This window comes from Perissodus microlepis, chromosome 6, assembly GCF_051167445.1.
Source record: "Perissodus microlepis isolate ML-2025 ecotype Zambia chromosome 6, ASM5116744v1, whole genome shotgun sequence".
NCBI classification, from domain to species: domain Eukaryota; kingdom Metazoa; phylum Chordata; class Actinopteri; order Cichliformes; family Cichlidae; genus Perissodus; species Perissodus microlepis.
In genome coordinates, this window is record NC_140466.1 from 38,626,759 (window position 1) to 38,650,482 (window position 23,724).

The following is a 23,724-nucleotide window of genomic DNA, read 5'->3' on the forward strand; positions in this document are numbered from 1 at the left end:
TGCAGCAAGAGTCCTGACAGGGACTAGAAAGACAGAGCAGATTTCTCCTGTATTGGCTTCCCTTCATTGGCTCCCTGTTAAATCCAGAATTGAATTCAAAATCCTGCTCCAAGGTCTTAAATAATCAGGCCCCATCTTATCTTAATGACCTTGTAGTACCATATCACCCTATTAGAGCACTTTGCTCTTGCACTGCAGGCCTACTTGTTGTTCCTAGAGTATTTAAAAGTAGAATGGGAGGGATAGCCTTCAGTTTTCAGGCCCCTCTTCTGTGGAACCAGCTTCCAGTTTGGATTCGGGAGACAGACACTATCTCTACTTTTAAGATTAGGCTTAAAACTTTCCTTTTTGCTAAAGCATATAGTTAGGGCTGGACCAGGCGACCCTGAATCCTCCCTTAGTTGTGCTGCAATAGACGTAGGCTGCCGGGGGATTCCCATGATGCATTGAGTTTTTCACCTTTCTCACTCACTATGTGTTAATACACCTCTCTGCATTAAATCATACCTGTTACTAATCTCTGTCTCTCTTCCACAGCATGTCTTTTATCCTGTCTTCCTTCTCTCACCACAACCAGTCGCAGCAGATGGCCCCGCCCCTCCCTGAGCCTGGTTCTGCCGGAGGTTTCTTCCTGTTAAAAGGGAGTTTTTCCTTCCCACTGTCGCCAAAGTGCTTGCTCATAGGGGGTCATATGATTGTTGGGTTTTTCTCTGTATCTATTATTGTATGATCTATTGTGCAATATAAAGTGCCTTGAGACGACTGTTGTTGTGATTTGGAGCTATATAAATAAAATTGAATTGAATTGAAATCATTGATCCTACGCACAGCAGTCGATTTAACGTTTTTCTTTTTTAATATTTGTTGGTCTTCTCCCCCCAGTTGCTCTTCCACCTTTCTCAACTGGTTCACACTAAGCAAACCTTTTTCAGCAAAACCATTCTTTTTTTTGCCATTTCTCAACATATCTGATACTATCAAGTCCAAACTTTTTTTTACCATGGAATCAAAAATGGAGTTTTCACCCAGACCACCTAGAGGAATGCCTCCCACAGCCCCACTGGCCATTTTACTGGGCCTCTTTCCCATAATGTAACAGAGCGTCCTCCGCTCAGCCTTTCTGCCTTTTTTTCACTGGTGCAAAAGTGCTAAAAAAACATACACTAGAACGCCCAACTCGTTGAGCTCCTAAGATCCTGCACTTACTACCGCAACAGGGCGCAATTTCTCACACTAGAATACTAAAACTCATTGAGTTTCTAGGACCCTGCACCCACTTGTTGCAATAATAAGGAGCCGAGGCTCTTCCCGTTGGTCTGGTTGAAAACCCTCCCCAAATCAAAACCCACTCACCGTTGCAGATTCTTTGCGGCTCCCCTCGTGATTCGTCAGAATTCCTGCATGTGAGAGTCGCTGAAGTACATCTTGCGGTTCCCCTCTTTTTTGAAAACAAAAGAACGGTGGGAGTGAAGTAATTTTACCTGAGGATGGCCAGTCACCGCTTGCCCATGATTCAGCGAAACTTACCCGAGGAATCCTGCCCGACAACGCCAAATTGTTGTGGAAAATCTTGAATGAAAATGCAACCAACAGGCGAGCGTGCCTTTTGAAGTGAGGTAAATGGCCTGTATTTGTATAGCACTTTACTTTTAGTCCCTAAGGACCCTGAAGCGCTTTACACTACATTCAGTCATCCACCCATTCACACACAGGTGATGGCAAGCTACATTGTAGCCACAGCCACAGCCAGAGGCGAGGCTGCTGGACACTGGCGCCACCGGGCCCTCTGATCACCACCAGTAGGCAACAGGTGAAGTGTCTTGCCCAAGGACACAACGACCGAGACTGTTGGAGCCGGGGCTTGAACTGGCAACCTTCCGATTACAAGACGAACTGCCAACTCTTGAGCCACGATATTAAAAAAGAAAAGAAAAACACTGCAGTGGAGAAAAACTGCAGCGGTTAGGAGTGACACTCCTAACCCCGTTTTCTGAGGGAAAGACATCACCCTGAACCCTTTATACCTCCCAAACAAAGAACATTCCACAGCAGATCAATTATTAGCAGATCCTTATCTCTTCAGTCTAGGAACAGTTCCGACCAACCGTCATCTCCTCTGCAATAGGATGTCCAGAGCCCTCAAGAGGAAAATGAGTCTGCTTGTGAAGGTGCAATAAAACTTGGGCCCCACTTGTGATCACATTCCACAGGCATACAACTGATGTCAAGAGTGAGCTTTCTATACTGAGTACAGAAAGTGTTACTACTATTACTAAAATGATGTGATTAATACATAAACTAAAGAAATTTCCAGTACATCCCAAACTTTTGAGCGGTCGTGGGTGTGCGTCTGTATGTATGTGCAAAAAGAAAATCTGTGTAAAATTTACACAAGGGGAAATGTCTGAGACATTTGCTAAACATATGACTTTGTAATGTTAATACTGAAAAAACAATTCACATTCTCTTAAGCTCAAATGAAATTTCCTTCATAAAACAAAATGTAAGTATAGAAACATACATATAATCTTCTGGTTGCTAAAGTCAGCATGGACAGTAAGCTAATAAAAAACGGCAGATGTTTTATCATCTAACAAATATTTTATGTTAAGTGATTATGTTACAAATAATGCAGAATCTGGACATGGAAGTACTCTATGGTTTTTATATTTTCTTCTCTACTTTAGATAAAAGTAGTGTATGGTTTAGGTAATTTGATGAAAATGGTATTTTATTGTGCATTTAGTTTGAGTTACAACAACATTCAGATATCAGTCCAGCTTTTCCATGTTGGCATTGGTTGTGCCAACCTAGAATAACATTGGCATTTTCAGTGTTACCTCTTCATTAAAGGAAAAAAAATGTAAAGACAGAACACCACCGGTATGTGTGTTGAAGAAGTCTGATTTAATAGTGTATTGAAAAATAAGTTAACTTAAATAACTTTAAATACAACATAACGGGGAAAAACAACAGATTATAAACATTCTTTGCCAGCAAGGGGTGAAATTGCAGTGCTCATGTAAGATAAATTTACACACACATACACACATATATACACATATATATATATATATATATATATATATATATATATATGTAGCATTCCTTTACATCTAGTGATTTGAAATGAGGTTTACCACCCAAACGTTCTGCCAGCTAAAAAAGTCTAGAAAATTTATGTTTATAAAGGTTTATATTTCATACACATAGCCTGTGTGTGTGTGTGTGGCAGTAAAAAGAAGTACACTGTAAAAAAACAAAGAGCACACAGTGGTGACGTTGTGGATGGAATGGTTACAAAAGAAAATTGATCAGTAAAGCAAAGTTTTATGACCTCTGACCCTGAGATCAATGCCAACACTTGGAATGAACCTGCCATTCAATTTACAGATTTTGGCTTTGAAAATAGAAACACTGGACCCACCAATCTGGACCCACAAAGTGTTGTGTTACATATATGCGATGCAACAGATCGAATGGCAAACAATTCAATTTTTTGGTGTTTGACTATGTGGTCTTGGGTGGTTTAGAAACAAGAGGAGCTGACTCAGTCCATCAGATCTGCCAAGATAAAGAGGACAACGAGGAATGATGAAGGGAAGAGAGCTTAAGTTTAATAATAAACCCCCCCAAAACTAAATAATAAAAATACTCTACATTGCTAACCTGAGCTACACTGGAGAATAAAAATGAAAGTTTTACTCAAATACTGGCAGTCAGGTTAAGAGGACCAACTAGCAGAAAATGTATAGAAGCTGGAGATCCAGACATAGATAAACTTAATAGCTGAACATTTAGTAAGACGTCTTTCTTGGTAGGTCAAGTAGAGAGCTGGAAATGTCTCAGATCTGTTGAACAAATATTTTGGTCGCTCTATGCTAGTCTGCACTGCAAACATACATGAGTCTGATACCTCATATCTTGCTGTTGGAAAGCAAGCATGACTCTGACAAAGCCGAGTATTAAAAATAAAGAGTATCTGGAGGTAAACACGTCAAGTCATAATCCACTTAAAACAGTAAAAAAAAAAAAAAAGAACTGACAGACACTGTCTTTTGTCAATCGGTACAATACATCTGCAGATCATTCTACTAAGGTGAATACTTAAGTGCTGAGCTGGTTTTATCAAAACTTTGCTTCCTTTACTTTCAGCTCTTTCCCAGATCCAGACAAACTAATTAAGGTAACTATAGATTACTATCTGAACTAGCTTGATAATAAAATTAAAATCATTTCTTAACCTCAGAAAATAACAAAAACAAAAAAACAAACAAATTGCTGCACAACTGTCATTTCCATCTTTTTCAGAAAAGGTTCAACTGAAGTAAGACTTTAAAAATCACTTAATAATGAAGAGAACTGATTGGAGCCCTGACCTGAAATCATGTTTGTTCATGTCACAGGGTTATTTTATTGTATACACCCTACATAATGTGGATTTAAAGTTTTTATGGCTGATATATGTTCAGCAGAGTCACAAGAAACACTAAGAGAGTTTCTACGAGTAACGCTGTAAACTTTGGTTGTGACAACTATTTGTATTGCCGCCCAGCGACACAGAAACCTGATGAAGACAAGAGGAAGTACCGCAAAGAGAGAAGTGAGGAGGGTCTGGTGACATGCTCTTCATACATACATTCAGATAAACGGGGTTTAATAATGTGCAGTCATTATTTGACAGGTAACCACACCTGGTATAATGGTGTAAGAATGGCCACCCACACTAAGAATCATAACCCTCGTTGAGAATAAAATACATCATACCACTTTGTTCAGAACTACAGCGTGCCCTTAAACCAACAGCCAGCATGGCGAGGAACCATCATCTATATCCAAAAAACCAACCTATTTATACATTTCAAATCATTTTAAAACAGAGCAGAAGGTGGATGTGACAGGAAAAGGGAAGAGAGAGAGGGAGAGGAAAAAAAACCCCAACATGACAGGGAAAACATGGTGTGCTGCTAATTTTTCTTCTTGATGTTGTTGTTGGAGGTGAGCCGGGGCCGTGGTGTTGGGATAAAGCTTCCAAACAGGACTCGACTTCGGGCCACCTCAAAGACTTTGGAGAAGATCTGGAGGAAAAGGAGAAGGAAGATGTCACATCAGACTTGAAGTTCTCTATGCATTGGGTAACACAATCTCCACTTTGACCAACTCTGCTCCAGCTCAAAATCCCATCCTCAACGCTGCAGTAATTATTCATCTTTTATCCCATTACAGTTTAATATTTATTTATCAATCACATACAGCCAGCTCTGGCTCATTTTACAGCAGCCTTGATGTCAAAATGTGTGCAAATAATCATGTTGCTAGGCAACCTGGTATGCCACAATAGCTGCTTTATACTGTTATATTGTTTCTATGAGGTGAAAATGATGTCCTGGGTTGTTTTAATTTTTTCTTCTTTTGAACCCTCACCCCTCAAAAATCAGTATTTGATGAATAAGCCCATTTCAGTTTCACTCAACACATAACGTAATGAAATCAAAGCTACTAATTAGTACTCCTGTACTGTATGCACAATCAAAACTGTTTACTTTTGTTAAATTTTATTTGGCTAACTGGACTTGTTTGGAGAGGAGGTAGCTGCTGTCTCAATATAGCAGGATCCCTTGAGGCTGGGTCTAAAGATGAATATTTTAAAAGTGTTATGGACTGTTAAAATGCTGCACAGCATTAAAGAGCATTTTTAGAGCCTGGTACAAAGAATGGTGTTAGCCTCTTGCTCCATAACAGCTGTTTTCCAAGTTATCTTGGAGTAATATAGGTAAAGCTTTATGTTGGGTGTGTAGTAGTTTGACAGGTGTGCCACCAAATGGAGCTATAGTCAGCATCTATCTACAAGGATTTTTATACATTATTAAAAAAGGAATTATATGATGCATATTATGGCTCGAGTTTTGGGCAAATCCCCAAGGAAGGCATCACCAAGAAGTGATGACTGTACGTTACAAAGGTTAAAGACTGTTGCAAATATATAATTGGTGGTCAGCGTGACGGATATACTGGCATAAATGCCACGGAATGTCAGGAGAGGAGATCAGAATAAATTCCAGATGATGAGAGAACTGGAACACTGAGCTCTAGTGAAGCATGCTGTGATTTCTGGCATTGGAGGTAATAAGTTTAGTTTATTTCACTGGATCAACATCGTCCCGTGCCCTTCCCTCCTCCTGCTACTCCTCCCCCTCTCCCTGAATTGTACAGTTTGATGGCTCAGGGAACAAAGAATTTTTAGCCCTGCTGGTTCTGCTGCTGGGGAGGAGCAGCCCGTCGCTGATCCGGTTTCTCTGTGGTTTGATGACAGTTTGCAGAGGAAATTTCCAGAGTACTTTTCTCTGCCACTGTTACCAGAGAGTCAGTCTAGCTTCATGCCAACCACAGAGCCAGCCTACCTTCGCCAGCCTGGAGGAATCTTTTTTGGGTGTACCACCCCTCCAGCACGCCACCACGTAAAAGATCAAGCTGGCAACCACTAACTGGTAGAACATCCACAGGAGTTTACTGCAGATGTTTAAGGAGTGCAGAGTGAACATGACACATCTCTGAGTTGTTAAGTCTGAAGTGTATAGGGTGAAGGGAAGAGGGGCCAGCACTGTGCCCTACGGTGCACCAGTGCTGCTCAGTCCTTCAGCTTGACATACTGTGGTGTCTCAGTGAGGTAGCTGCTTATCCAGGTCACCAGGCAGGGGTCCACTTCAAACCGTTCAAGTTTTTCCTGGAACATAATTGGCTGGATGATATTGAAAGCACTAGAGAAGTCCAGGAAAAGTATCCTGACTGTGCAGCAGCCATGGACACAGCAGGCCCAAAGGCAGGGGGCCTTCCTGGGTCAAAGCCAGTTCTCTCCTCACCTGGTCTGCAGTTATGCAGGGAGAGGACTGTGGGGAGGGGAGGAGGAGAGGTATGTCCTCTGTGTCAGGTGAGGGTGCCAGTGAGGGAGAGAGACTGCGATGAGCAGGGTGTGGAGTGTGCAGCAATGTCATGTGGAGAAAGGAGGTGGGGGAGGGCACTGTAGTGAGGTGGGACAGTTGGTTGTTGGTCATACCGATTGAAGAAGGTTACCAAGAGTTACTTGGCTCCTCCAGTGTCTCCTCTATTGTACCACCCCTCGTCTTGTGTCCTATCCTTTATTCTGTAGGCCACCTTCTTCCCGTTGAGGATAGCCTTGACCTCCTGTGTTATTCAGGAGGTGTTGTTAGGATAACAGCGTACTGTCTTGACAGGTGAGACCGCGTCCACACAGACAGCCTGCAATCCCTTCACTGTCCTCATGTGGATCCAGCAGCATATCCCAGTCAGTGGATTCAAACAGTCTCTCAGGGCACGCTCCACTTTTGGAGACCTATTTCCTGATGCAGTGTGTTGAAGCCGACGGCCTTTTAAACAGGAGGTAGGTGTAACTGTGAGGATTTTCTCCAAGACACATACATCAGTCACGTGGTAGTGCTCTGTCTTTACACTCCCCCGAGTGCAGATGTGAACTCCCTCAGCAGATATCTGTTAGCCTGCGGTCATACTAAGAGTTTTAGATACCTGCATTTTATGAAGGAGGACTACAGAACAACCCAGCATTCTGTTGGCAGCCGTGCAGTAAAATGGTAATGGAGGAGCAGCTAAAGATGGAACTGCAACAGGTTCGAGGAATGATGGACAAGACTAAACAACTATTATTCACTAGAAGTTGATTCCAAGAAGTTGATTCTGTTTATCTGGCCATGAGTACAATTTACAGAGAGTTAAGGAATGGCTGCAATCACAGAATTGTAAGGTGGAGAAAGATCACCATCTTTGCCATGGTGCTGATGGCCATTGATCAATGGTTATTGATCAATAGTTATGACAATTTGCATATTAACGATCATTAAAACTGGTCCTTACAGCCCATTGTTTGTCACTGGTGCTAATTTCGGTGATTATACAAATGTTGGGGAAACCTGCAGGTAGGTGAGACTGAAGAAGTCACTTGGATGAGTGACAAAACATTTCTCATGCTGAAAATGACATGTCCAGAATAACAGAACGAACCTTTAGAGATTTCCTTTTCTGAATGATTGAGCATGCATCAAGACATTAGTTATTATTGTCACTGGTCAGTACCAGACTTACTAGTTGTTTAATCTAATTGTTAACATTTTAATTGATGCTCAATGCTAGTAAACTGTTATGTCCTAAATGTTATGCCTCCCTACCTCCTTCACACCGAAAACACACAATAGGTGTCAATGGATGTTTTGACAAAAATGAGAACACAACCAATTCGTAGTGCAGGGGGTAAATTATAGACAGAGAACAGGAAGGGGAGTGTATGAGATGTGGCCAAGCTCCTGAAATTCAAATAATTATCTAAATAAAAAGTTCATTGATAAGTCTTAGTGGTTTTGATTGTGATTAAAAATAAATAAAATATTTTAAAAAAATATACGTGAAGCAAGGGCTCACCTTTCGTGGAGTCCTCTGGAAGCATTAAGGGGCAAATATGAAAGATTAATCAAAAAAGCAAGAACAGAAAAACCAAAAATGTCAGAACTATGGTAGTGAAGCTAATTTGGGGAAGGTGGGTTGGAGCACCATGTCAATGTTTCTTTGACAGAAAGCACTTACTTGGAAAATGCATAGAAAAAAGCGCTTGTATAAATAGCCGCGAATGGGTGAATGAGGCAAGTTGTATAAAATGCTTTGAGTGCTTAGGAACAGTAGAAAAGCACCATATATGAACCAGTCCATTTACGATGTAAATGTACCAGTTTACCATGTACCAGTGTCAGTCACACTTGCGACTAATGCTTCAACTTGTTTAAAAAAGCGAACTGTTGCTGCTCCCATTCACAGCCATTTGTTTTTGACTGCGACAAATCTACAGCAAAGCTACAGAAGAATTAATTTTATTCTTTATTGGGGCTGCTACTCAACTATTATTAATATTAATAATTAAAGTTAATAATTAAATAACTATAAATAAATCTACATCCTCAGAACATCTTTTCTGCAGCAGGAAACATTACATCGCAGTACAAAGAAAAACCTCAGTTTTGCATACATTTTTTCTTCAAGGTCCTTTAAAGCCTTACAGAAACAGTCACTTATTTAATAGCACACGTACACACACAAAATATACCTCATCTGGGAGTCAATGCTGTCAGAACCTTCATTGAAGTTCTACGTATACCTTGCACCTTATTGTGTACTGTTCTTGTGTTCTATGCTTAACTATTGAAAAATAAAATATTCAGTAAATTAACCTCCTAGGACCTGGCATCCACATATGTGGACATCACATTTTGGGATGTCTAGACCAAAATACTTAATTTTTCTCTACAAGGGCCTGATATCCACTTACGAGGACAGTATACTGCCACTGTTCTATCAAAATTCAAAACAAATATCGTCATATGTAGATCTCATTTTTCTTAGAAACAAAAATTAGGTAAAAAAAAAAAATCTGGTAATTCTTTGTTTTTACATTCATCAGGTCCCAATCAACCCAAATAGCAAAGAAAAATTAAAAATGCATGCCATGAAAGAGTTCGGGTCTTAGGAGGTTAAACGCCTGACAAATAGAGGTACTTGAATTTTAAATAATAAAATTTAGACAGTTGATGATGGCAATCACCTCTCACTTTTGAAAACTTTTGAGTGAAGCATAAAAGGTGGGGAGAAAACACTGATATACCATGACCTAAATGAGAACCTACATAAAAATACTGATATACAGTGATGGGAATAACGGGGTTACAAGTAACAGCGTTACTAAGGGCGTCACTTTTTTCAGTAACAAGTTATCTAACTAATAATTCCTATTGTTACAACGCCGTTACTGTTACTAAGAAGAAAATACGGTGCGGTTGCGTTACTATTTTTCAGCAAACAGACGGTTGAAGCTGTCTTCAGCTTACCACATCTTATATCAGTTGTACGAAAGTAGCTGTAAGTAATCTGGGCGCTACAGCTTCAAGCAGCTGCGCGCGCTCTCGCAGGCGGCAATCACTTTCTGGCAGATGATGACTTTTTGGCACAACACCTGGAGCTAAGGGGGCAAAACAATCGCATGAGTGCTGCTGTTTGACTGAGGAAGAATAAAGTAGTCGTGGTAAGCCAATCACACGACCACTTCAAGATGACAAAGCAACAAGGTGATATACACCAGTTTTTAAATTGTGCTGATAGACCACGTAAAACCAGAGTCATGATAAACAATATATACGTGGCGTTTTTTCCTCAACAGTTTTGTCACGTTTACTGTCTAAGGACAGCGCAGCAAGCACTCTCTGCTTATGACCAAAAAATAAAAAAAACAAGAAACAGCCCTTTCGTGTTGGTGGAAAAATGCACCATGACGACCAATCAAAAATGATATGGCAACATGACATTTGGCTGTTTAGGAAGAGGGGGACGTTTTAGGAGTGACGGCGAGAAAGAGAGAGAGGAAGACAGCAGAAAAAGAAAGAGAGCGAGTTTTGAGATGTGAGAGATTTGTGATGTTTAGTGTGTTTGGAGTGTGTAGTTAATGTGTTGTTTTGTGTAGTTAGCGTGTAGCGTTTTGAATATTTTTGTGTTGTGTGTCAGAACAATGATGCGACTGCGGTCTCCAGGTAGAAAACAGGAGGAGTGATACACCTCCTGCTGTCAGACCTGCAGGTATCAGGCTGTGATGTTCTCCTTTATAGTAGACAGACATTTTTGGAGTGGCACAAATAATTTGTGTGGCATCTTACTGAATGCAGAACAGCTGATTGTTATGTAAATAGTTTGAAATGGTTATTTAAAAAAAGGGTAAAAGGTAAATGGCTGCAAATAACTTTGTTTGCAAAACTTGCATAGGATTTTAAAATTGACAATTTATATTTGCATTTAAAGTTATGAAATATGATTCAATAAACATGTTTGTGGTTGTTACAGTAAAAAATATAACCTTCTCTACTTTTTTTGTCTGATTTTAGATCAACTGTGTTAATACAGAATGTCAAAATGAAAACATAACTGTAAATTCAGACACGTGAGGTTTTGCTGAAAAGAATGATACCAAACAAGGCAAAGTAAATAGTTTTTAAAGGTGAAATGTGGAGTAGTTAAAAATGGCCAATTATACCCTGGACCCCGGAGGGTTAAACATTTTTTAAAGTAACGCAATAGTTACTTTTCAAGTAATTAATTACTTTTAGAATCTTGTAACTCAGTTACTAACTCAGTTACTTTTTTGAAGAAGTAACTAGTAACTATAATTAATTACTTTTTCAAAGTAACTTGCCCAACACTGCTGATATACTCAATCAATCAGTTAATCAATCATTCACTGACATAAAGATTAGAAGAAATTTGCACCACTTGTAATGCAAAGATTGTCCTCTCACCTGTTCCCAGAGGGTTTCAGCCACCTGGTCAATGAATCCTCCAACCTCGCGAAACTTTCCAGAGTATTTAACATATGCCCAGATGCAGAGTGCTGTCAGAGCCAATCCCATCACCAGGTTGCACAGCGTGGCCACAGAGCTAATGCCCACAAAGCCGGTGACAACTGACACTATGTACATGACAAACATGACAGCAAAGAGTGTGGCGGGCGTCCGTACAGCGTAGAAGATGTTCTTTCCATCATTCTGCTTGCTGAAGTTGGCATAGGCCTCATCAAGTTCTGCCTCCAGCTTCTCCTGGTAGCGCCGGCAGAAATCTTCTCCGCCCATCTTCTTGACAGAGCGGAAGCACCGCACGGAAGCCTGCCGTAGCTCCACATGACGGCGCTCTAACTCTGCTGGGGAAATGTATGGTTTGTCTCCACCACAGATCTGAGACCAGGACAGGAAATACAACAAAAAAATTAACTGAATTCATCAAACAAAACCTGGATCTCTGATTAAATGAACAGGAAGTAACAGTGTTTAGACAATGATCAAACTTCTGGCACAAACTCATGTTAACCACATATTTTGTGGTTATATGTGTACTCTTCACAAATCAATCAGAATTGCGCTAAGTCAGGAGTTACATCACTTTAGTCTGACATCCAAGTTCTGAGGTGTCTGGATCTCAAACTCTCCAGATCAGCTTAAATCTATGTCCCTCAAAATGCCATATGTTTACCTGCTCCATGCTTTTGTTGTATATGTCTTTGGATCCTGCTACAGCTGCAAGGTTATTTGCTTCAGCTGTTGCCTAAAAACCAGAGGACAAAACATTGTGCAGAAACAATCTTTATCACACATTAATCAATACAGAAAGTTTTTAATTAAACTGAGATTGAGTGCAGCCTGATCTGAGGGATGTGGTGTTGTTGTTTTCCTTTAAAGCAAATGTATCAACTTGATACTTGATTGAAGATGTAAAATCTTCATAATAAACAGACGCCATTCACTTCTTAACCTCAGAGACACTTACTCTTCTGATTACAGATCATAATGTAAACTGTCCAGGAGATGGAGCCATCTAACAGTGAAACTGAAGGAGCTGAACCAACCTGGAGCATTGATTTGGGATGAGGGAGTTCCTCTCCCTGATAGATCTTCATGTAGGCCTGCAAATACAGCAGTAGGGTAGGGAACATTTTTAGAAATTTGACAATACAATCAACCAAAACGGATAGCTTTTCCTGTGGCTTTCAACCAAGTCTTACATAAAAAAATAGTTTCACACATTTTCATCTGAACATCTGACAACCATCTTGACAGAAAGTAATAGCAGTAAAGAAGTATTCCCCCGTCATCAGACTGCCCATAATCACATTTTCAAGCATCCCACTAGAAATCCCACAAAAGCTCACTTCTTTGATCCTTTTCTTTTTTGGGGAGCTTACTTTGAAATCTTTTGTTATCTGATGACTTACTGACGAGTAAACTCACTTTGAAATAGTGCAGCAGATCTCTGCAGGTAATTTTGACTCCTCCAATCTCTTTTTCCACTAGATTTTCTGGAGCAAGCAGCGCTGGAACGAGGTTCAGCAGCTCCTTCTTGAAGTCCCCATCAATATCTGAGTGACACACCAAAAACATATTTATCCCCCACCCCAAAAAAAGTGTATAATAGCTTCTCCTGGTGGAGAAGCACTGAGTTGTGTACATTCCATGTTTATCCCTGAGGGGTCAATTAGATCCCTCCTGCAAATAAATAATTTCCTGAGCAAGCCAAGTTGTTCCTTTATATCCATATTTTCGCATTTTAAGTAAGACTGGACCAAATATAGGTTTTTAGGTGTTATATTAATTAGATCTTTTCGTCACAGTCTGTAAATCACATTAGAATAAACAAACAAACAAAGGGTACAACAAATGACACATAATAGTTAATACATCTAAAAAAAATTAACATTACAGAAAAACATGGTGAAAAGTTATAAACTATTTTTGGGTTGTAATATTTGGTTGCACTGACACAAAGATGGCATATAAACATGCACACCCTGCCAAACAGATTGAAGAGCTGATCATCGACATTTTAAATATTGATCTCACAGCTGGCTACAAAAACGTATACAAAACACTTTGAATAATTATTCTAAAAAGCAGAACAGTCAAAGCTCATCATTACATTCATATCTGCCCCTGATTACCATACCTACACCCTCTTATCCAGGGTCATTTCACTCTTTATTTGCTCTGATTAGTTCAGTACAATCTTCACCACAAAATTCAAGAAGAATTATCCCAAAATACTGTTGATGGCTACCAAAAGCATCTGGTTGAGTTGCAACTTGCTAAATGATTTCAATCAAGTATATGTGGGAGTTTATGAATACTGTTGACCCTGGTGATTAGAGAAAATCCCAAATTATTCAGGAAAAATAGACAGCCTGCCCAACCAATCAGAATATACAGGCTCCAGTATGTTTCAACCAATGGGAAAGCAGACCGCTGCAGTGTGTCCCACCCACCTGCTCTGTGTCCACTGCTATGTTGTGTGTGTAAGCTTGCAACAAACTCTGCTGCACATAAGTTCACTAATTATCAGCTACTTTCCATGTTGAAAGTAGTCGCAGTTAGTAAACAGGCGGATGCAGCAGTTTTCTGGTGACTTTAGTTACAAAAAATTACGCAAAAGTAAAGAGGAGATAAGAAAGAAGCTCTGAATGAGCGGAGCTGCTGTAACAGGCTGCCACGCACGGGGGGGCGCCGGAAGTTAAAAAAAAAAAAAAATCAATCCAGGATGAGGTCAGTCTGGTCTTGCAGTTTTGTGCGACTGCTCTATCTACTAGAAGGTGATGTTTCACCCCTCTAGTGTTCCTACCAATATATATTAAATGGTAAATGGCATGTATTTGTATAGCGCTTTACACTACATTCAGTCATCCACCCATTCACACACACATTCACACACTGGTGATGGCAAGCTACATTGTAGCCACAGCTGCCCTGGGGCGCACTGACAGAGGCGAGGCTGCCAGACACTGGCGCCACCGGGCCCTCTGACCACCACCAGTAGGCAACAGGTGAAGTGTCTTGCCCAAGGACACAACAACCGAGACTGTCGGAACCGGGGCTCGAACCGGCAACGTTCAGATTACAAGATGAACTGCCAACTCTTGAGCCACGACCGCCCAATATATTATATTATTACATACAAAAACAGAAACAAACTGTCTGTCCTTTAAGCTCAGGTCAGGCTTAGGAGCCCGAGGATCCTATGCACTATCCTAACTATCCTAGGACTGCGCTCTTCTGGACACAGAAACCTGATATAATTCCTGGAATGTGCTAGAGCCACTCCCCAAATTTGGGGGTCACTGCTCTGAGTGTTTCGATTACCTTCACCTTCAGTGTCTTCAATAGGTCTTCTCTCAGCCTGTTTCCTTTCTCGAGCTTCTTCTGTTCATTCTTCCTGAAGTTGCTTTTGCTACATCTATCACACGGCATTCTTTCTCTGTTTGTTCACTACTACTCTATGCATGCATATTTTATGTTACATATTATAACATGTAACATAACATTACATTACATATTCCTCCACTCGCATAAATTCAACAAACTGCACACATAGAACTCAGCAGCCATGGATAAAAAAGGAAGAGTTTCTACTTTCCAAGACATCCTGCATGTTTGTGCCCTTGCAAGTACCTCTGCTCTGAGAGATTTTTAGGATTAAAGCATTAAAATACTGACACCTATGACACTTTTCACTACTTCCACTGCTACACTACAAACAATAACTGCTGATAGTTAATTTGGCAAAAGTCATTTCCAAAATTGTAAATGGTACATAGACAGTGGTTTAAAACAGTTCTTGTGTTGCTTCCACAGTGTAACTTAACACAGTAACCTTAACTGTCCAAAGTGAACAACACATTAGGACCTCTTTTCTTTTGGGCTTCCATACAGTCAAAACTCAGGTGATTTGAGCGAGCTTGATTTGGTTTCAAGAACAGAGAGTTACCATCAAGAGCATGATGGAGCAGCCCTCATAAACTAGCCACTTGTGTGAGATGGCGTCTTTGTGCACATGGCTGCCAAGTTCTGTGCACGAAAATATACTTGCACAAGTGATCATCAATACCTGCACAGATGGACAGATTTACTTGTGATTATGCTATTTCTCGCACAGCTTTTGATGTAAATATCAATCTATAGCGCAGAACATTCAGAGGCTACAGCACAGCTGGAATAATAAGGTGGCCACGCTATTGATGTCAAAACACAAAAACTCCTCACAATGCTCAGGTCTCCACCCAAAGCTAAGCATCCTGAGGGTCGATGAGCAATAGAAAAAGGGAGGGCAAGGATTAGTTAGTGCCAGAGCAACAATCCAGGAGCATCCATAATCGGGAGAGGGCCCAGCTTGAGGAACAGAGAAATACCACCCTCCAAGGGGTGAGGAAGAGAACATACACATGAAAAGAAGATGAACTGACCTTTGCTATTACAAGTTCTGTTATACCTGTGAGCCGCCCATCGAAATGAGGATTGGTGGCCACCTTGAGGCCAGGGTGAGGCAACAAGAAACAGCTGATTTTGGAGAAGCAGGAGTGGATGTGTCTGCGGACATTCTGGAGCTCCTCGTGTTGGTTCTGTTTCACCTGAACACAAGCCAGGCACTTCAGTTAATATCTGATTTACTGCACTTAAAACAAATTAAAACAATGTGAAATGTAAAAAACCGTGGAGATGTTCGACAGAAGATTGCCTCTATATTGTAGTAGGTAGGCAGTTTCCACCTGCTTTACATCCACTGCCACGTGACTTTGCTGATCTATTAAGTCAGGCTGTTGGGGTTTAATTATTCAACTCACCTGCAATCGTTTATCCAAGAAGCTCCGCCCTCCCTCCAGGCCGTATGGATGTTCATATGGGTAACTCCAATCTCTGATTAGGAACATCAGTCTCTTAAAAAACATTTAAATTATTATTCAGCATGGACATCAATGTGTGACTTTCAGGTGAAGAACATCTAGAAATGGATAAGAGTGTGCAACAGTTAAAACTCAAGCAGTATGTGCTGGTATGAAGAAAAAGATTGTTAGAAGCTTTGACCAGGAACAGACATGAAGACAAAATGTTTTCCTTTCATGACTTTACAAGTACTGATACAACAAGACAAAGCTTGTTTTAAAATTAAAAGAAACCTCCCTTATATATTTTAAGGACAATGACCATAGTATGGCAGACCTGAAAGGGTTTCTCATAGACTTCCTCCATGGCCAGTCGTCCATATTCAGTGAAGAGCTGAGGAGACAAAACAAGCAAAGAAAGCCTAGAAAACAGAAGCAGCTATAAAATATCAAGAAGTACAAAAACAATTGTTTGCATATCTGATTGTTCGATTAGCGATGCTTAATGCTATTTGTCAGTGTCTGTTTTAACATCAAGAATAACAATCTGAAGAAGAAACTGTGTCCCAGAATTCATAGCGCGGCCCAGCATGGCCCTGCTCAGTTTCCAACAATGGTGGCTGAGATTAAAGTTATAGTTTTTACACAGCTGAGTAAACGTCAAGCAGACAACTGATTATCAGAAGTGTGAGATGCTCGAGAATATACTCCAGTGTCCTGTTATATTTTAGATAGCAAGGAGCAGATGGCTGAGTTTATTAAACTCCACTGAAACAATCTGCAGATTTCATCAAAATTTAATAAACTATCATCTTGTCTTTATTTTTAGTTAGCACATACCTTAAACACTTAAAGCTGTAAGCTAATGATAGTTATATAAGAGCAGATGCATGCTGGTGCAATAAGCTGTACGTTTTACGTCCAATGAATGCATGATCTGATTAGTCGACTAATCGCAAAAATAATCGGTGACTAGTCAACTATCAAAATAATCGTTTGTGGCAGCCCTAATGCAGAGATGCGCAAGATTCTGAAAGAGCAGCAGATCCCCTTCCAGACTCTCTTCCCAGCCCTGCTTAAGGTGAAATATACTGATAAAACAAAAATTTACATCACTGCAGCTGAAGCCACCGAAGATATGGCCAGTAGAGGTTATGCTGTAAACGTCGTTAAATCACCCGAAATAGTTCTGGAAGAACTGAAGCAGCTAACATGGAGTAAGGTCAGCAGAGAACCAGTGAGCGCAGCGGCAAACAGGAAACGCGATCCCGGTTACAAAGAAAAACTCGGAGCCTTCAGGAGGACGGTACCTTCTTCCTCGGAAAATTGAGGTCTACTTACTTTGTTTCCCTTTACAATTAAGTTTACTATACGGTGTACAATACATAAATAAATAGGTTCTCTCATGAATGCTCTTTATGGTGAGGCCTAAGCCATCGAGAGCCTCCTTCATAGACCGATGAGGAAGTTGCCTCTCGAGGTGAAGCAGGGTCCATTTAAGGGGACGTCTACCTTGGAAGTTAAGATTTTATTTTGATTTCTGTTCCTTTCTGATGAAACTTTTTCTCATATGTTTTATGTTTAGTTTTTACAAGGGTGTGCAGGGAGCCTATCAAACTTTGTATAATAATCATAGAAAATACAATTTAGATGAGTAGCAGGTTAATAAAAATTTTGTCAATTAATATTAATGGCTTACATAGTCCAGTGAAAAGGTGGAAAGCCCTATCTAAGTTTAAAAGGGACAAAGCCTAAATTGTTCTGATGCAGGAAACACATCTAGCTGACAAAGACCAGGCAAAACTTAACAAACAAGGTTTCAAACATGCCTTCTATTCTTCTCATAGTTATGGGAGGCGAAGGGGGTGGCGATTCTGTTATCCTCAGCTTTGAATTATGAACATATAAGGTAGATATATATTGGTAACAGGTAAGATTGAGGGTACCATGATTACCCTCTTAAATATGTATATTCCCCCAGGCAGTGACTAGTCCTTATATAGGCAGATTTTGAAATTGGCAACAACAAGGAGTCAGGGAATTTTCATTTGCGGGGGTGACTTTAATGTCACATTAAATGCCAAACTAGATTCTTCAAACGGAAAAGGTGATCAGAGGAATAGTGGAAGAAGAATGGTGCATTTTATGGACGATTTTGGACTACTAGATGTGTGGAGAGCTTTTCATCCAAATGATAGAAAGTACACCCATTTCTCAATTCCGCACAACGTATATTCTAGGCTAGATTATATTCTCATGTTTAAGAATTATCTATTTAGAATTAAAAGCTGTGAAATAGCCGCTTGTACCATCTCAGATCATAAGCCGGTTTATCTTGATATCTGCCTGAATAGCAAAAATAGATAAACCTTATGGAGGTTGAATACAAACATTTTAAATTATCCAAATATTAAAGAGAGTTTGAAAAAAGAAATAGAAACTTACTTAGAGTATAATGAAAATGAGGAGGTATCTCCGGGAATATTATGGGATGCATTGAAGGCAGTGATTAGAGGAAAAATAATTAGTATATCCTCTTACATTATAAAATCGAGGTGGGAAAACCGTTGTCAATTAGAAGACTAATTGTTAGAGCTACAACATCTACACTCTGTGACACTGAATGATGATATTAAATCTGATATAATAAAAAAGAAAGAGATGATCTAAACACGATGGACATACAGAAAAAACGTATTTTTATTAAACAACAGCAATGCGAGGTAGGGAGGAAATCATTAAGACTTCTGTTTCTTAAACTTAGGAAGCAACAAGCAGAGAGGACTATACATAGAATAAAGAACCATTTCACAACTGCTTTTTGCTTTGTTTATAGAACCATTAAGTCAATGGATCAGGCAGAGACAGGATATAACTGGAGTAAGAACGGCAGGAGGGGAACAGAAATTAGCACTATTTGGTGATGACTTACTTTTAACAATATCCTATCCCTCACAGGCACTCCCCCAAATCATGGACATGCTATCAGAGTATGGCTCTTTTTCGGGATATAAGGTTAATGTAAATAAAACGCAGGTATTAACTGTAAACTATGAACCACCAGTCAAAATTAAGAATTGCTATTAATGGAAATGGGATGCAGATAGCATTAGGTATCTAGGGTTGGTAATACACCGTGACTTCACCAAAATGTTCAATGCCAACTATGCCCCGATAAATGAATCTATAAAATCAGATATACAAAGATGGAATACCATTCCGTTTCTGGACCTACACTCCAGGATCGAATCAATCAGATTAAATATTCTTCCCCGACTGCTGTATTTGTTTCAGTCTTTACCGATTGCCATACCACAAAAACAGTTTGTGGCATGGGATAGAATATTGTCAAAATACTGGATTGTCAAAATCTGGAACGGGAAAAAAGCTAAAGTTAAATATAAAATGCTCCAACTAAAGAAAGAAAAGGGAGGTCGTGGGCTTCCTTGTCTACGAGAATATTATTGTGCAGCTCAGTTAAGACCATTGACATGTCTCTGTTGTCCAGACTACACGCCGGATGGAAAGATGTTGAAGGAACAATAGTTAAAGGAATACCAGTTACAGCTTTAATATCGGACATAAACGTGGCAGACGAATCTATGCTACAAATAATGATATCTGCTTGGAAAGAAGTAATAAGAATTTGCGGTTTGGAAAATGGCTCCAAGGTTTTAAGATGGTGTGCATATGATTCAGATTTTACCCCAAATCATTACGATAATAGATTCAAGAACTGGGTTTCAAAAGGTATAAAACTAATTATTATTTATTTGTCCACAAAGGGGCATTCCAAAGCTTTGAATTTTTAAGACGTAAACATGATTTAGGTTCAGACAACTTCTTTAGATATCTACAGGTCAGAAATTATTTTAATCAAAAATTAAAAGTGAACCTAAACGAATTACAATTTGTAGAAACATTTTTATTATTAACCAAATCTGGAGCGCAAAGCAAAATCATTTCCAAATTATATACCAGCATCCTGCGGTGTAAAAACGACAGCACTGTGTATATTAAAGCAATGTGGGAAAAAGAAGGTAATTTGTCAATTACAGAGGAGTGTTGGGACCACGCATGCAAGATATAGTGGGCTACCACTGGGTCTAATGTTTGGCGTGAATTTTGCTGGAAAAGCATTATGAGATTTTTCATCACCCTTGCTCAACAAAGATATTGGGGAACTGGTGACACATGTTAGAGATGTGGGGGAGATGGAGCTAACCATTTCCATATCTTTTTGGGATTGCACAGTTATTCGCCAGTATTGGTCTCTAATCCATGAACATCTACAAAATGTTTTTTCTTTAACCTTTGAGACCATATTTTTGTGTAATGTACCAGTGGATAAATTGAATTCCAATGATAATAGACTCTTGTATATCCTACTGGCCGCCAGTAAAAAGCCTCTTACGAGGGGATGGTTTAAGCCTGAACCACCAACGATGGAAGATTGGATACATTCTGTACAAGAGATCTATACGATGGAAAAATTGTCATTTTCTCTTAAACTTCAGAGGGAGGCAGAGAGGGTCAGAGAAAAGAAGCACATAAAAAACTAACCTTTCTGGGCCATTTCCTATGCTGTTCTAGTGATTTTTAAAAAAAGAGTGCTAAACAATTATTTTTTCATTTGGTGTTTTTTTCTTTGATTCTTGTCACAGAAAAATTTGACCTTATCTTGTTTAGAGACACTGCAGCTTTCATAAACTGCTTGTCCATTTCATGTGTGGATATGATGTAGGGCTGCAGCTATTGATTATCTTAGTAATCGAGTGATCTCTTGATTATTCCATCTTTTAATCAGAGTTCTGAAAGGCAGCTTTGAAAAAAAAGAGCTCTGAAAGGGTGTGCGTGCATATTATGAGTTTTTGTGCATGTGTGTCTGCAAGTTTAAGTGTGCAGGGAATGAGTGAGTTTGTGTCTTCAAGCCTTTAAAGGACTTTAAAGGAATGTGGTGGCTGCTATGAAGAAAACTTAGCATTCTGAAGTCTACCCTGTGCTTTCCCACATAACAGACAGGTCTGGTCCAGATCCGGCATCAAGCTGGCACTTCTGACTGACTGGTGTCATGGGTGGGTGTATGTCAACCAGATGTGGGCCAGGTCTGGCAATGGTGGCACTATTTATATTCCTATTTTCCCATTTTAGTTAGAAGACCCAAATGCCATGTTGCAATACTATACCGCTATGGTAATAGAGCAGGGCGATATGACCAAAAATATTTATCATGATATACAATTTGCGATAACGATATAACTGACAATATAATTGACACTAGACAAAATACTTTACAACTCCACAACTTTATTAGTGCAAAAAACAAACAATCAATGTATTTTCACTTAAACAAGCAGCTGTTTTTTATGTGCATTAAAGTTATATAAAAATTTTACAGTGCAAATGCAAATTCCTTGCTGACAATTTAACCAAAAGGCATTTCAAGTGGAAATTGGCCGACATATCCTCAGCATAACCATGTATAATATCCACGAAACATAAAAAGAGGTTATACACACAGCACAGTACGTATCACTCCACGAGGCTCCTGCCTATGATAGCCGTAATGCTCCGACAAGCCATCAAGCGGTGCGGGTTCGTAGCTTAGCAAAGTCGTACTACAACATTTGACAGATTTTCGAGCACCGTGTACAAAAAATCATTTCGAGGTCAGTAAACACAACCAGAATTCATACATAAGGCACACGGGATTATAAGGGGCACTGTCGATTTTCAGAAAAATCAAAGGATTGATTTTAAGTGTGCCATATTTTCCAAAAAACACGGTAATAACGACGGCCCGCTAGCATGCTCTACCAAAAATAGTGCTTTGTTGTGTATGTGACGGACAAAAGCTAAACCAGTTACACACCACTGAAGTTGCAACATTTTTACAAACCAATTCTGGTTCATCTGTTTCATTCAACGATCCGCTTTCGCCCTTCTCATTCTCCGTCGCCACCATGCTTTTTCCGCCATGTCCGTATGAAAACAAAGGCACTGCGCATGCGCGTTTTACCCATATTCTATCGCGATATTTCATTTTCTTATCGTTGCCCAACGTTATACCGGTATTACAGTGAACAATATGATATGGCCCAGCCCTACATGGTAGCAAACGTTTCAAATGCAGATTTGACAGGTTTGTGAGTATACACTTTATCCAAAACCTAGTGAGGTTTACTCATGTTTCCCACTGGGGGGCTGTAGCTCATGAGGTAGAGCAGATCACCTACTGATCAGAAGGTTAGTGGTTCGATCCCTGGCTCCTCCAGTCTGCATAGCGAGAGCGTGAATGTGTATGAATGTAGTTAGGAAGCACTCAGTTTAGAGAAAGTGTGTGAATGTGGTATGTTGTATAGAGCACTGTGAGTAATCTGGGAGAGTAGAAAAGCGTTATGTAAGAATCAGTCCGTTCACTGTCTGAACAGTTTTGTCATGTTACTATTATGTTCCGGCACATGTTGTCATTCTTTGCGGTATGTGGGCCAGATCCGGGCCATACGAATTTTGCTATGTGGGTTGATGCAAGGTTTTTGTGCTGCTGATGTGTAGATGTTAAATGATATTAATAACAGTTCAGTGTCCAATCTAACGACCCTCAGGTTTACTGAACCATACTTTTTTATTGGCTTGTGAAAAAAGCTTTTATATGTTTAAATATTAACGCAATTAAAATGACAACAACATTTTTGATATTATTTCACTTTCAACGTAAAATGTTTTTAATGAAAGCCTAAATAAATATGGTCTAGTACAACCCACGCTCGCATTTACATCGTTTAGCACATTAGCACACAACAGAGCTGTGTGTTAAATGACACATCGTTTAACACACAGCTCTGTCAAGTATTTTTTTATAATCAAATTATTTGAATTACTCAAATCATTACAACCCTAATTTGATGCATTTAATTGTTGCTGAAATAACTTAACATAATAAATAACCTAAATAATTGGGTTCATGGGGTCTTGATGCATTCTCAATCATCCAGGAAAGTAAATCTCCAAAAAGTTGATTCTGTTCATCTGGACGTAGCGTTTTGTGGGAGAAACGTTTCGTCACTCATCCAAGTGACTTCTTCAGTCTCAGCTGACTGACCTCCCAGCCCATTGTTCCTTCAGTGGGCAGGTTTCAGTCATTATGCAAATGTACTGTTTATAAGGTTGGGGAAACCTGCAGTCAGTTGAGACTGAAGAAGTCACTTGGATGAGTGACGAAACGTTTCTCTCACAAAACGCTACGTCCAGATGAACAGAATCAACTTTTTGGAGAATTGGGTTTATGCTATAGGATTCAGTCTAGAAATAGTAAAGCTGTCTTGCAGGCTGATACTGACCTGGAGATGCTGAAGGTCATCTTCCTGAACATTCTGGGAAAGGTTGTACACCTGAAACACACATAATGTTGATGCCATAATTTCTAGATAAAAATGTATATTCTATTGTTATACTATCACGATGAATTA

The 23,724-nt window shown here is 39.7% G+C and overlaps 1 protein-coding gene and 1 long non-coding RNA gene across 3 annotated transcripts in view; one reads left to right on the forward strand and one right to left on the reverse strand.

Annotated features, from left to right (window-relative positions):
• Positions 1–2,884: 2,884 nt before the first annotated feature.
• The window catches only part of LOC146386224 (atlastin-2-like), a 38,378-nt gene continuing 17,538 nt past the window's right edge, over positions 2,885–23,724 (reverse strand). The window contains exons 5-14 of one of the 2 annotated variants that reach the window (XM_084932310.1): positions 23,596–23,646; positions 16,593–16,649; positions 16,217–16,309; positions 15,865–16,003; positions 12,840–12,967; positions 12,458–12,514; positions 12,085–12,156; positions 11,358–11,789; positions 8,449–8,463; positions 2,885–5,078 (exon numbers count right to left, since the gene is read on the reverse strand). In XM_084932310.1, the coding sequence (XP_084788436.1) occupies positions 4,968–5,078; positions 8,449–8,463; positions 11,358–11,789; positions 12,085–12,156; positions 12,458–12,514; positions 12,840–12,967; positions 15,865–16,003; positions 16,217–16,309; positions 16,593–16,649; positions 23,596–23,646 (1,155 nt within the window). In that variant the 3' untranslated portion in view covers positions 2,885–4,967. The remainder of the gene's footprint in view (positions 5,079–8,448; positions 8,464–11,357; positions 11,790–12,084; positions 12,157–12,457; positions 12,515–12,839; positions 12,968–15,864; positions 16,004–16,216; positions 16,310–16,592; positions 16,650–23,595; positions 23,647–23,724) is intronic. The other variant, XM_084932311.1, reaches the window with a different exon arrangement.
• LOC146386225 (uncharacterized) lies at positions 5,078–11,092 on the forward strand. Its single transcript, XR_014800554.1, has 2 exons — positions 5,078–5,197; positions 7,233–11,092. It is a non-coding gene; the product is annotated as an uncharacterized LOC146386225 (long non-coding RNA).